The 14,311-nt window shown below is 44.7% G+C and overlaps 1 protein-coding gene across 2 annotated transcripts in view; it reads left to right on the top strand.

Annotated features, from left to right (window-relative positions):
• Pitpnm3 (PITPNM family member 3) overlaps positions 1–14,311 on the top strand; it is an 89,431-nt gene that overhangs the window by 20,919 nt on the left and 54,201 nt on the right. For both annotated transcript variants that reach the window (XM_057773745.1, XM_057773744.1), the window contains one exon: positions 5,769–5,876. In XM_057773745.1, the coding sequence (XP_057629728.1) occupies positions 5,769–5,876 (108 nt within the window). The remainder of the gene's footprint in view (positions 1–5,768; positions 5,877–14,311) is intronic.

The following is a 14,311-nucleotide window of genomic DNA, read 5'->3' as shown; positions in this document are numbered from 1 at the left end:
AGTGTTTACTCAAATTAAGGGGAATGTTATGCCAGCCTGATTTATTCTAATCCCAATCTGAAAACGTCCCAAATGAAAACCAGTGAGCGAATGGCGAAACAGAGTCTGGTCTAGACGGAAGGAACGAACTGAGGCAGGCGACAGCGGGGACGACATCGGAATAAGTCACCCTGACAGAAAACAAGTCCGACTGCAGAAGAGCGTTGTCTGACTGCCCTGACAGCAAAACTCTAGAAAATGCCACTCAGCCTGCAGGGACAGGAGCAGATCAATGGCTTCTCAGGGTGGGAAGGAGGGTGAAACAGAGATCACAATTACTGCCTTGTGGTACCTACAGTGGTCAAAACATCACATTAGCTGTTTCATTTCATTCATTCATTCATTCATTCATTCATTTCTCCAAAATTTTTATTAGAAGATTTAAATTTGCACAATAAAAACTAATGAAGGTTGAAAGGCATCAAGATCAAAATGAAAACTGTTAGGGATTGCTGTTCTTGTGGTCCGCGATGTCTAGGCACATTCCCTCATTGAGTTGAGAAGTACCTGTTCCTTTCGGGTTTCCTCTCTGGCATCTAAGTACCCACCCCTCCTTCGATGAATATGCATGAACAAACTGGACTTGGCCTTTACAGGGCCAGTGCCTGGGGAAATGAGGGCTCTGGGGCCTGATTATATTTAGGTACACTGGCGCTGGGAAGTCTAACCAAGAACAAAGCAAAGAGACCCCCTCCCCCTCTCAGGGCGCCAACCTTCTGTCCTTTATCCATCTCTGTTCTCTTTTTCTTGGTTCTCAGGATTAGGCTAGTCCCCTGTCTCTGCTTCATTTAAGGCTGGAGTGTGTAGACCTGGATGCTGGGCAGCATAGACCATTCATGGTTGTAGTCCTCTGCCTTCCATAGCAGCTAGGAGAAGATGGTGCTGAGATTAATAGCCTCATTTTACAGAAGACTCTAAGGCAAGGGCAGGTCTCATAGCTGATGGGGAAATTAGGCTAGGTCTTCCCTCCTTGTTTGGGCTTCTGTTGTGAGATCGTGACTCGCAGAGACTCCAAGCTGGGAAAAGACGGAGAAGAAAACCTGGGATCTGAGGGCCACTGGCTGGTGGCTCTCTGAGCTCAGGCATGTCTCAAACCCCTCTTTTTTCCTCTGGAAGACAATAGGAATGTAGCTGTTTAGTCCATGGATGAAGAGGAAAGAGGCCATGGGGAGTAGAGTGGTGGTTGCTAGACAGAGGAACTCTTGTAGATGCAAACCAGAGGGGTCTCTAAGGCCCTGCTCTCATCCCTTGTTGGGGGAGGGGGTGGAGAGAGAGCGTCATGATGCTGCCCTAAAATTTCTGGGGGTGAGGTAAGGTAGGGACCATCATCAAGGTGAGGGAGAATGTAGAGTGTAGAGACATTCAGGATGAGGTCTGTGTTAGGGCAGGGTGAAGGTGAGGACCAAGTGACAAGCACTAAGGTCTTTAGAAAGACTGTTTTTGTGGGCCTGATATGAATGCTATTGGACAACCAACTAGAGAAGGTGACAAGTCCTCTGTTCCATGAGCTGGAGACCCAGGAGAGTGCTGGAGCCCTGGGAAGGAAGAAAGGCTTCCTAATAACTCTAGAGGCTGGGCTTATAGGGTGCTCCCAGGATTTGTCAGGGGCTTAGCCAAGGGCAGAGTCGTGCTGGGGGTAAGGTCAGAGTTGTACTCAAAGTGAGTGAGGCTCAGCATGGAGCTTAGCATGAGGAGGGACTGGAGATGCCGCCACACTGTCTGCACCAGGGGCTACGTGGGTATGGGAACTAACATGCAAAGGAACATATACTCAGTTCCCAGGGCAGTCATTCAGATGTTTCCTCTGGGGTCCTGTGGTCTACCAGGAAAGAAAGTGAAGGGAGGCTAGGGTCGGACCTTTCTGATAGGAAACACTCTGAAAGGAGCCATTTTACATGTTGTGCATTCTCTCACCCTTCTGCCCTTCTCCGTGTGTGTGTGTGTGTGTGTGTGTGTGTGTGTGTGTGAGAGAGAGAGAGAGAGAGAGAGAGAGAGAGAGAGAGAGTTCTGGGCCTTGTAGGGGGCAAAGCCCATTGCTTCCAGAGTGAAGATCTGAAGGCTGAATGTGGAGGGGGGGGGCAGGCAAGAATTCTAGGGGGAGGGAGAGGCAAGAGACAAAGCATTTGGAAGGGTGGGCAAGTGGAGAGGGAGAACGGGAGAATAGGGCAGAGAGACAGGGAGAGGGAGCAACCCAGGGGAGATTCGAGAAAGGAAGCAGGAGGGAGAGAGGGAGAGAGGACACCACACACACACACACACACACACACACACACACACACACACACACACACACACGAGAGAGAGAGAGAGAGAGAGAGAGAGAGAGAGAGAGAGAGAGAGAGAGAATGAGAGAGAGAGAGAGAGCGTGAGCTCAGGAGTGTAGAACTGAGGGGGGTGGAGGATGTGGGGATGCATAAGACAGCCAGTGATCAGGAAGAGGAGGGGCAAAGGGCAGGAAAGTCTTCCAAATGGAGTGAGGACCCTACGCAGGAGACAAGATCCTGCAGAAGAAAAGGAACTCCAAAGACATAAGAGAGATTAAGGAGGCTCTTCCACTCAGAGAAAAGGAGAGACCCAGAGGGAGGGGAAGAGGGCAGATACTGGGCTGTGATAGGACAAGGGAGAGACAGTGAAGGCATCCTGAGAGAACACAGGGAGTCTGAGAGACACAGAGGCAAGTTCAAGGACCCTAAGAGGTACAGGCTCACGGGAGGAAAACCCTTGAGAATCCATCTTTGGTGGTGGTGGTGGTGGGGGGGCACGACGACAGGGTCTGGAACCAGGCAGGAGGGATCATGCTGAGTTTGTGAGAGAAAGAGGTGTTTGATGCAAAACCAGACAAGAGACCAAAGGCGAAGGGAGTTGAGCCACCCAGGGAGAGAGAGACAGAGAAAGAGCCCTGATGCACAGAAATCTGCATGCTCAGAGCTATGGAGCCCTGGCAGACCCCAAGGGCTCTGGTGGCCTCACATACACCTCTGGGATAGAATCTCCTGCATCGTAGGAAGCACTCACCAACATGTACTGAGCACCTTCCTGGCACTGGACCTGGTCTTCCCAGAGTTCTTTATGGTGATGTCCTTCACATCACTGACTTCCTGTGGGACAGAGGTCATATCCTACACACACAGTATGTGCTTAGGAGTCTTTTTGCTGTAGGATAGTTGTTGGAATGGGCAAAGAAATACCCGTTTGCTTGGATAATCAACAGAGCCAAGAGACAGAATTAAGGCATGTGCCACTATGCCTGGCTTTAACCTCATGGCGGTTCTGCTTCTTTAAGGATGATGGTACCTTGTATTTTTGCACAGTGTTTTAGCTTGTGTAGTTCTTTCAAGTTTATTACATCATTTGTTCCTGTGGCAGCTTGATAGAAGAGTAGGAGAGCTACAGGTTTTATTGCTGTTTGAGGGACAAGAAAACAGACCAAAGTGTGTGTGTGTGTGTGTGTGTGTGTGTGTGCAAAAGGAAAGTTCACAGCTTGTACAATGGGAACCAGAAGCTGGTTTAGATACTTTCCCAGTAATTTGATGCCACCTACAGGTGTGAACTTGTCCCCAGAAGGAGCACACCTGACTGAGGAAGCTGTCCAGGTGTGTGGGGCCAGGCAATACAGGATGTCCAGGACAGGATATCGGGAGGGTAAAATGTTAGGGCAGGGCTTTCTTTATGCTTTTTTGTGAGTCAGGTTCTCACTATGTAGCCTAGGTTGGCCCCAAACCTTATGGTCCTCCTACCACAGCTTCCCAAGTGCTGGGATTATAGTTGTATGCCACAGTGGCAGGCTGAGGGAAATCTTAGTTTACTCAAGTGCCCAATGTATCTGGTTTTGAATCTGGATGCTAGGTAGAATCCTTGAGCAAGGATTATTCAACTTCTGTTTTCTGCAGTTTCCTGGTTTACAAAATAAAGATAGTAATCATTGTTCCTTGTTGTTGTTGTTGTGTGTGAGAGAGATTTTGTGTGGTGTTTGTGGGGTGCATACGCTTGTTGCTATGGGTTTTTCGTGTGTATGTGTATGTGGAGATGAGAGGTTGGGTGTCTGTTTTGATGACTCTCCACTATACCTGAAATTTAATTGGGCAAGGCTGTCTGATTAATCAGCTTCAGGACCCACCTGGCTTTGCCTCACAACTTCCAGCACTGGGGTTGGTTACAGGCATGTGAAGCCATTTTTTGTTTTTGTTTTTGGTTCTGATAATCTGAACTTGTCTTCATGCTTGGATAGCAAGACTTTACTGACAGAGCCATCCCTAATCCCACTATTAGTCCCATTTGTACGAGAATTGAATTAGTTTCTTTTTGGTTTTGCTTTATATAGTTTGAGAGAGGGTTTTATGTAGTCCTAGTTGGTCTTGAATCCACGATATAACCAAAGCTGTCTTGAACTTCTGATCTCCTGCCTTCACCTCCTGAATGTTAGAATTGCAGGGATGCACCACCATGTCTACCTTATGAATTAATATTTGTAAATATGTATACCAATATCACTAGTAAAAGTTTCATAATGACTGTTAAATCAATCAAATAAATAACGCAATAAGGCAGGAGGCATTTTCAGATATGAGATCCGGATTACTGAGCGCTAGTGTGAGTCAGAACGCTGGACAGCTCCCAAAACTTTTTGTCCGCCATATTGGTTGCTGGAGAAACCTTCTGCCAGAAAGGCAGCTATCAGCTTTTATTCTTTATTACCCAGAATTGGGGATTCTCCTCAACACCCTTGCTTTCTGCGATGTGAAGGAATCCACAAAGCTCTTCACCATGAGGGCTCATCTTGGGTGGGTGGTGACAGTGAGAAATGTGTCTGTTCCCACTGGTGTGCTCTTATAGAAAAACATTCCTTCTCACCAGCAAGAATTGTGTCACAGGTGTGGTGGGGGACCCAGAGGCTTGTGTATGGTATGGATGGGGGATAGGGATCCACTGCTTCTTCCCAGAGTAATCATTAAGGACAGAGACAGGGCTAGGGGAAGTGGAGCAGGAATGGAGACATTAGAAGGTTCCTGTAGTTGAGATGGAAGCTAAGGTCTCCATACAGCTCATACACCTTAGAACCAGAAGGCTTTCCCTCCCCTTACCTCAGAGTTACTCCAGCACCACTCCAGATCCAACCAGCCCAAGCCTTGCTGGTGAGAGACTTGTCAGGAGGAGACGGGAGCACAATGGCTCTTATCTCTGGGCCCCTTCTGTGCACCAAGGCTCTGAAACCCTTCACCTCATCTGATTCTCCCCAGAACCCTGTGAGGTGGACATTGCCTGTTTATTTTACTGTTGGGAAAAATGGAGGTTCATAGAAGTCCAGTCACATTTCTGAAGGAAAACCATGGGCAAATCATACATTTTTGGTCTTTTCTTTCCAAGAAATGCTATTCTCAGTGCTAGGAGTGGATAACTGTCTCATTGCCAGTTTCTTTTGCTATAGCACATGGGCCCTGCTGAGTCACAGCATCATGGTTGCAATGACAAATTCCTCAATAGTTAGTCCTGTGAGTGAAGATACTTTCAGTAGTTGAACTCATGGGTGGACGTCGAAGCTCAGTGGTAGAGGTCTTGTCTGCCATGTGCAAGGTCCTAGGTCCATCTCTAGCACTGAAAAAAAAAGCCAAAAGCTTTTCAAATCTTTTTCAACTTGTGGGTGAGATGAGTACCCCCTTAGACACCAGCTCTGGTTAGGGCCACCCATACCTGGCCCCATTTGCTAATATCCATCTCTCCCCTTCCCTCAGAGGAGGTGGCTGAAGGTAAGAGTGCCATCCTTATTGGAATGAGCCAGTGGAGCTCCAATGACCTGGTGGAGCAGATTGAGACCATGGGCAAGCTGGAAGAGCATCAAGGTGAGCCTCTGCCTCTCCCAAGACTGGCTGTGCATGTGTGTGTTACACGGTGGGGGTGGAGGCTGCCCCTTGTGCCTGGGACCTATAAGACTCTTTGAGGGACCATATGTGGGGGCTGACTGGGGCAAAATAACCTCAGGGCACTTCAATAGGACACCTCTTCTGTCCTCAGAATAGCACTCAGGACCATGGGTAATCAAGGGCTATCTAGGCCAAACTGTTAGAGTTCTAGGTCTATGGGATTGAAATCATTTAGATAGATAGACTTCCAGGAACCGACCTGCTCACAAGACCTGCATGAGTCCCTTCCCAAGGGAGTAGTCACAGCCCAATCACTTCCTAGCAGGCTCCATCTTTAAGATACTCCATAGTCTCCATGCTATTACACTAGGAACTAAGCTCCCAGCATATGAAACTTTGGGAACAGACATATCCAATACCTAACATCCATTTCATTTTTCCAATCCTTTCTTAGCCAGACTAAAACACTCGATAGTTTTAGTCTGGGCAAGCCAGAGTTGCTAAGTAGCCACAGCCAACCTAATCAGGAGTTGTCCAGAGAAGGTGGTGTTAGCCCAGCCCAAGAAAATGGCCATCTTGCCCCAGGATTCGCTCCTTTTCTTATCCCAAATCCCTTCTATTTTGGATCAGGGCTTGTTCCATGCAGAAGTACCTACCCTGAGAGACAGGCAGGCTCAACTTATTGTTTTCATTTTAAGAATGAAGAAGATACAGAAGCTGGGTCCGGGTCTTATTTAAGGTCCTTCTAGGCTGGGACATTGTCTCTAAATTGGCCTTAGGGGTCAGATGAAGACTGGATCCTTCCTTGAATGTGAGAGCAATCTAGGGACCATTTAAAGAGTTGGTTCTACTGGTGTGGGTGACAGTGCCCAGCCACGTATTTGTGGCTGGATCCTCAGTCTGCTCTTTGCTTCACCCCAGGAGCTCAGAAGGAATCCAGGATGGTTCCCCTATTCTGGATCCCACTCTCCAGCCAGGCTTAGTAGCCACAAAAAGACAAACCCAGGTCTGTAGTCACTGCTCAGTTGGCCTTCCCTCCTCGCTTCCACCCCCACCTGTCTGCTAAGGCTCATGTGACTCAGACCCAGTGTGAGCTCAGCAGGGGTGAGGGAGAGGCAGTGCAAACGGTGAGGGTGGTGTGGTGGTGGGTGGGGGGAGTGGAAGGGGGAAGAAAGCAGAAGGAAGGTTCATGGGTCAGGCAGAGCCTCTGAAGTATAAGGTCTGGACAGGAGCTTCTGTCCTGCCACATCTCAGGAGCTCCGAGTCTTGTTTTCTTCAGCTGCAGTGTGGGGGGTACGAGTAACATGGGTGTGCGAATTATGAGATCATGCTTTCAGTAATGCAATCAGGTCATTATGATGATGAGTGAACCATCTTACACTTCATCAATATGCGCCTGCCTGCTTCAAACTTTCTGCCCTTCCATTTACATCTCATCCGGGGTACCCCTTCATGGTAGTGCCTGGCTGATCGCCTTACCTCCCCAAACAGGAGCTCTTAAGAGCTCCAGACTCCTGTTTGCTGGCAATACTCTGTCTGCATGACTAAAAGACCCCTCGTCTCCACAACTTCTGAATCCTGCTGACCTTCCACTGCCCCTTGAATTATCTTTTGCTTTCCATCTTTTCTGTCCACCACCATTTCTGTCATGCCGCACAGACACTTCTTTGCCAGCCTAACATCCAGACTTTGAGGGTGCTGGCTCTGGGGAGAGTGTACCTGTGTGCACGTGCTCCTGGGTTATACTTCTTTTCTTTTTAAATTGTGACCACTTCTTGGTCTCTTGGTCACCCAGTTGTCTGTGTGTTTCTTCATGTCCTAGACCACGTCATGTCCCCAGAGAGACTGCTCTCGCTCTCTCTCTCTCTCTCTCTCTCTCTCTCTCTCTCTCTCTTCTCTCTCTCTCTCTCTCTCTCTCGTTTTTTAGACAGGGTCTCTCTATATGTTCCCTACTTTACTTTCCAGGGACTCACTCTATAGACCAGGCCATCTCAAACTTACAAAGATCCTTCTGCCTCTGCCTTCCAAGTCTAGTTTCTCTTGTTTTTCTTTCTCTGAACTGGGGGATTTCACTCACCTTGAATATTTTTATGCTAAACCTACAGTTCAGAGTTTCTATTCCCCATGGGTGGTATAAATTTAGACCCCACACCCATAAGTGGCACAGAGGGTGTTAATTACTCATGTGTGACTTTTTCTTTCTCACTGTCTGTGAATGTTTTTTTGGTTGCTGTCCCAAAGGAATGGTGTCTGACTCTCTCTGTGTGTATGTGGATGTGAATTTTTGTGTATGTATGTATATATGCATTTATATATACATATATGTGTTTGTGTGTATGTTATGTGCAATTGTATATATGTATGTGTTTAAGTGTTTGTATATATTTGTGTTTGTGTGTATATTGTATATATATGTGTGTGTCTAAGTATTATGTGCATATGTGCATTTGTGTGTATATGTGTTTGTATGTATGTGTGTACTGGGGTATGTGTGCGTATGTGTAAGTATTCTTTTATGGACATCACATTCCTTCAAGGATCCACTTTAGCTCCTCACCATCCACAGACTGGGATCAAATCTCGAGTTGGCAGCTTGTACTCAGCCTCCATCCATGGGATTCCAGGATCCCGGGTCTGGGTCTGCTCCGTGCTGATGTTATCTTCCTCTCCAGGGCTCTTCTCGCTTTGTTTCTGTCCTTTGCCTGTCATCACTCTTTATTGTAGGCCAGGCTACAGATTCACATTTGGGGTGATATATATTTCACTAAAAAGAGATCCTTAGGTGTGAGCCCTGTGCACTTTAGTTATTATTTGATCATTACTTCTTCTATTTTAATTAGCATTTTATTGTTGTAAAATCTACATAGCATATTTTAAAAAAATATGTTCAGTGTCTGGTTCAGCAGCATGACGTCACGTTGCTGTCTGGCTGTCCTCATGCATCATTAGAACTTTGTTACCATTCCAGACTGACATGCTGTATTGAGCACCTGTCCTCACCCCTCAGCCCCTGACAGATAGCAGGCTGCTTCCCGTCTCTTCTCCAGGCCCCTAAGAAGTAAGATCATACGGTGTTTGTCCTTTTGTGGTTGGCTTTTTTATTAGCATAATACTTTTGAGATTCATCCATGTTGCAGTATGAATCAGGACTTTATTCCATTTTGTGACTGAACAATTTTCCATTGTATATACCCATTGTGTTAATTCATTCATCTCATGATGGACATTCAGGTTTCTACCTATTGTGATTAATGCAGCTGAGAGCATTAGCATACAAATACCCACCTTCTTTCTAGACTATGTTCTTGTTGGAAGAAAATCAAACAATAAAAACCAAGCCAAAATCTTCCTTCCTGGTCCCTTTCACCTTAGACCTCCTTGTACAGCTCTCTAACTGGCATAGTTCAGTGGCTCAAATTAGACATTAGTGTTGCAAATCGCCTGTTTTTTTTTTTTTTTAACTTAGCAGTGGCCTTGAAGAGCTTTTTCTATTGCAAACAGATTCATCCCATTCTTTTTGCCTCCAGTATTGTACAGTAGATGCACCATCATTTACATAGACATTCTGTAGTGACAGATATTTTTCGTTATGAGAAGAATGCTTAAAGGTTTATTTCATTTTTTAAAGTTATATATACCTGTGTATGTGTGTGGTTAGATGCACATGAATGCAGGTGCCCACAGCAACCAGACGAGGACATCAGGGCTCCTGGAGCTGGAGCTATAGGTGGTTGTGAGCTTCCTGACATGGATGCTGGGAACCAAACTCAGGTTCTCGGCAAGAGCAGTGTGCATTCTCAGCTACTGATCTCTCTCTCTCTCTCTCTCTCTCTCTCTCTCTCTCTCTCTCTCTCCCCCCTCTTCTTAATTTATTATTATTATTGTTGTTGTTATTGTTATTATGAGTGTGTATGTTGAAACAGCGTCTGGCTGTCCCGGAACTCACTATGTAGACCAGGTTGACCTTGAACTCACAGAGATCTGCCTGCCTCTACCTCCACAGTATCTCACAGTATCTGACCTTCTTTCTTTCTCTTTCTTTCTTTCTTTCTTTCTTTCTTTCTTTCTTTCTTTCTTTCTTTCTTTCTTTCTTTCTTTCTGGATTTTTCGAGACAGGGTTTCTCCGTTTTTTTTTTTTTTTTTTTTTTTTTTTTTTTTTTTTTTTGAGCCTGTCCTGGAACTAGTTCTTGTAGACCAGGCTGGCCTTGAACTCACAGAGATCCGCCTGCCTCTGCCTCCCGAGTGCTGGGATTAAAGGCGTGCGCCACCACCGCCCGGCAGTATCTGACTTTCTTAAACACATTTTTTATCCCATCCTCTATTGGCATGTTTGTCTTTTGCTTATATGTGCTTACATGTTCTGGATGTAAGTTATTTTCTGTTATTGAGTGAGTTATCCAGTCTGAGCAGGGACCACACCTTCCTGGGTCAAGAAACAGAGACTGAAACATGCCTTGAGCCCGGCTTTTTCCTTTTTTTTTCTAACAGGTGTCTATGTATGTGGTATGTGTGTCTGCATGTTTATACATGTGCATGTCACACGTGTGTGTGAGACCATAGTTTGGCATTAGGTGCCTTTCTCAGTCATTTTCTACCTAGTGTATTGAGGATTTCTTGGAGTTTACTCATCTGGTTCGTCTGACTAACTAGCTTGCTAGGGGCTGATATCACAGGCAGACTGCCACACCCACCCACATTTATGTGACTGCTGAGGGTCTGAACTCGTAGTATGATAAAAGTGACAATCAAAATGAACCATCACAGCTGCATATTTGAAATTTTGCTTCTTCGAAATCTTGTACCAGCATTAACAGTTTGTCAGCTGAGTCTTTTGGGTTTTTCAATGTGCCATATCATCTAAAAATCTTAGCAGTTATATTCTTGCCAATATTTATACTACTTATTTTTCTTTTTAAATTGCATCATATAGCTATCTTAGAATTTTGCCTCCATATTTACTCCAATTTCTGTAACAGGGCAACCCACTTCAGGAAGCAATTTATTTACTTTCATTTATGTGTTTATGTGTCTATATACATGAATTTATCTGCACCACATGCATACAAAGTGCCTGTGGAGGCCAGCAGAGAACATCTGATTACTCAGAACTGGAGTTCCAGGTGGCTGTAAACTGCCATGTGGGTGCTGGGAACTGAACTCGGGTCTCCTGGAAGAGCAGCAAGTGCTCTCAATCACCGAGCCATCTCTCCAGCCCCAGTGATCCACTTTTAGTGCCCAAATCACAGTTCACAATAAAAATATCACATATTTATTTGTACAACAGGTACCTGAGGTGTTTGTATCCCTAGGCCAATATCTAGCAGATAAAATCATGGCAGGCTTTTGATTCTGATTGTGGTGATGTCACCCACTTTACAAGAAATGACAGTCCTTACTGGTGGTTTCAGAAATGCCCACCATCAGGTTGACAAAAGAAAACTTTCTAAAAAATTATATTTTCTAGTTTCCCAACTGTTAGTATCCATTCTTCCCCATCATTCTCAATCCTTTTTGTCAAAGATTTACCAATTTTGCAAAAAAAAAAAAAGTATGGTTCTTAGTTTTATTTTTAATCAGCTCTACTGCCAACTCTGTTTTTTTCTATTTAATTTATATAAATTGATATTGCTTTTATTTCATGACTTCCCCTCCTACTCTCCATGTGATGCAGTTTAGAGAGAACAGAAGACACTCGCCAGTCCTTTCTGAGGTGCTGGGGCGGGGGTTACATCTTCAGTGGGAGATTAATTTCGCAAATATCTTTTGATGATTTTTTTTCCTTAAAGGAGACTCCTCCATTGTACAAGTTTCTCTCACTGGTCCATCTCACAGGTCTGAATAAGGAATCTTCTCACTCAGTTAATCCCAAGGGGTTCAAAACCTCCATTTTCTTCTTGATCTAATGAATACTTAGAACCGTTTATAAAAATCTTGGTGAATAGATTATTTTTTTATTGTTAATTTGCAATTTTCAGTACCTTGTGGCTAAAATGTTTGATTTTTAAGTATTACTTCTTCAAGGCCCCTTCTTGTTTATTGTATGTTTTCCCCATCTATGAACATTCCTTACAGTTTTTGTGTTGTTTTTGTTTTTTGAGACAGGGTCTCTCTGTAGCTCAGGCTTCCTGGAACTTGCTCTGTAGACCAGGCTGATCTCACAGAGACCCGTCTACCTCTGCTTCCCTAGTACTGGATTAAAGATGTGTTGACTACATAAGGCTTCCATGATGTTTTTAAAAATAAATTTCTTCTGCTTGTAGGTTCTATTTTCTCTATCTATTAGGTCAAATATATCAACCTTTCTCCTTTCAGTTTTTTAATGCCTTTGATTGGAATAACTAAATTTTTTTTACACATCCTTTTCCTGTATTTCTAAAAACTTGCATTTTTAAACATTTATTTGCATGTGTGCCTGTGTGTCGACCAGGAGACAGTTTCTGAAAGTCTGGTCTTTTCTTCTACCATATGGGTTCTGGGGCTCAAACACAGGTCAGGCTTGGTGACAAGGGGCTATACCCCCTGAACCATCTGGCCTGTTCAACAAGTCCAGGTGTTTTTAAGCATGCCTTTGTTTTGCCTTTGAATGCAATGTTGGTTACATACAGATCTTTGTCAGTGGCTTTCTTGCATGCTGTGTCTCTGGCGAGCAGTCGGAGGTAAATGTAATCCTCATTCCTGGGTGGAGAGCCTGTGGTTTCTGTCCCCGAAGCTGTCACTGCTCCAGTGTTCTCCTCTTTGCATTCTGCTCACACTTTCTGAGTGGAATTCACTGGCATTGTTTGTGTGCTGGCACCTGGATGTTCTCATCATTGCTGGGAAGTTTCCTTTTCATTGTTCCTTCAATTCAAGAACATTTTTCCTGTTGGCCCTTCCAATGCTTATGCTGGACTGATGCAAGAATTTTTGCAGTTGCATTTCAATTTCGAACTTATCCTTATCCCTCACACCCCACCTTATTTATTATTACTATTATTATTATTATTATTATTATTATTATTATTATTATTATTTTATGATAGGGTCTCACTATGTAGCTCTGGTTGCCCTAGAACTCCTTATGTAAAACAGGCTAGCCTTGAACTCACATGCATGCCTCTGCCCTCCAAGTGCTGGAATTAAAGGGCTATGCCGTTATATCTGACTAACTTGTCTGTATTATTTCTTGGTCCTGTTTGGGTTCTGGGTGGTTTTCCTTAGTTCTAATTAGCAGCTAGTCCATTTTCTCTTCCTCAGCGCTTTCTTTTGGCATCTGTGGAGCTGGTTTCATTTCAGCAATCATCTTCCCACTTTCTTATACTCCCATCCGGTTTTGGTTTTTACCTAACCCGGCATTGCGTCATTGAGACCACAGGTTCAATCTATGTTTTCTGAAGTTCCCTTTTGCTCTATTAAATCTCAGAGTTTCCTGTTGATTGGAGATGGGCGAGAACAGACCACACACTTGAGGTGTGATCAATTAGCCATGGCTTGAAAGCGAGATCACTGCACAGGGCAGTGGCTTTTTGATTCCATTAGCTCAGGAACGTGCAGCTCCTGCGAACGCTGTCCAAGTGAAATACCTCTTGCCAAATTCTATTTTTAAGCTGAGGTATAATTCACATGCTATAGAATTCACTCTTTCAAAGTGTTCATCCCGTGGTTTTTGTATTGTTACCTACTTCCAGAACATTCTTTGTCCCCCCAAAAGAAACCCCTTTCCACTCGAGGATCACGCCAACCCTTGTCGATGGACTCCAGCAGATATGGTCCTTTGTGTCTGACTTCTTTCCTCTGTTGTCACTTTCTGAGCCTCTCCTCTATTGGAGCACATATCAGTGCTCCATCGTCTCTTACGTTCCGTGTTACTCCATGGTGCAGACACACCACATGCTTCCACTTTTTGGCTATTGTGAATAACTGATGTGTCTGTGCGTGCATGTGTGTGTGTGTGTGTTAGTGTGTGTACCCACACGTATGTGTGTACACATGCAATCAACTCTCTTGATACATAGCTAAGAGTTAGAATTTTTGTGCAATATGGGAATTTTGTTTAACTTTTTGAAGAACTGGCAGCATCTTCCAGAGGAGGCGCCCCTTTCACATTCCCTCTGGTGACATGAAAGGGGTCTGGGTTTCCAGAGCCTCCCTGATGCTCGATGCTCATATCCGCTGCCTTTTAGGTTATTGCCTCCTAGTGAGTGCTTTGGATTTTCATTTCCCTAATGGCTAGTTATGTTAGCATCTTTCATGCGATTATTGGCCGTTGGCTTTCCTTTTGGAGAACTTTCCACTCAAATCCTTTGCCCGCTGGTTGTCTTTATTCTGTTGAGCCGTGAGAGCTCCAGATGCACCCCAACACTGGCACCTGACCAGATGTATGACTTACAAATGCTCTCTCCATCTTATTGGTGGTCGTTTCATTTCCTTAACAGTGC

Source organism: Chionomys nivalis, chromosome 7 (assembly GCF_950005125.1).
Source record: "Chionomys nivalis chromosome 7, mChiNiv1.1, whole genome shotgun sequence".
Lineage (NCBI taxonomy): Eukaryota > Metazoa > Chordata > Mammalia > Rodentia > Cricetidae > Chionomys > Chionomys nivalis.
Note: the sequence above shows the minus strand (reverse complement) of the source record. Positions and strands in the feature narration are given on the sequence as shown.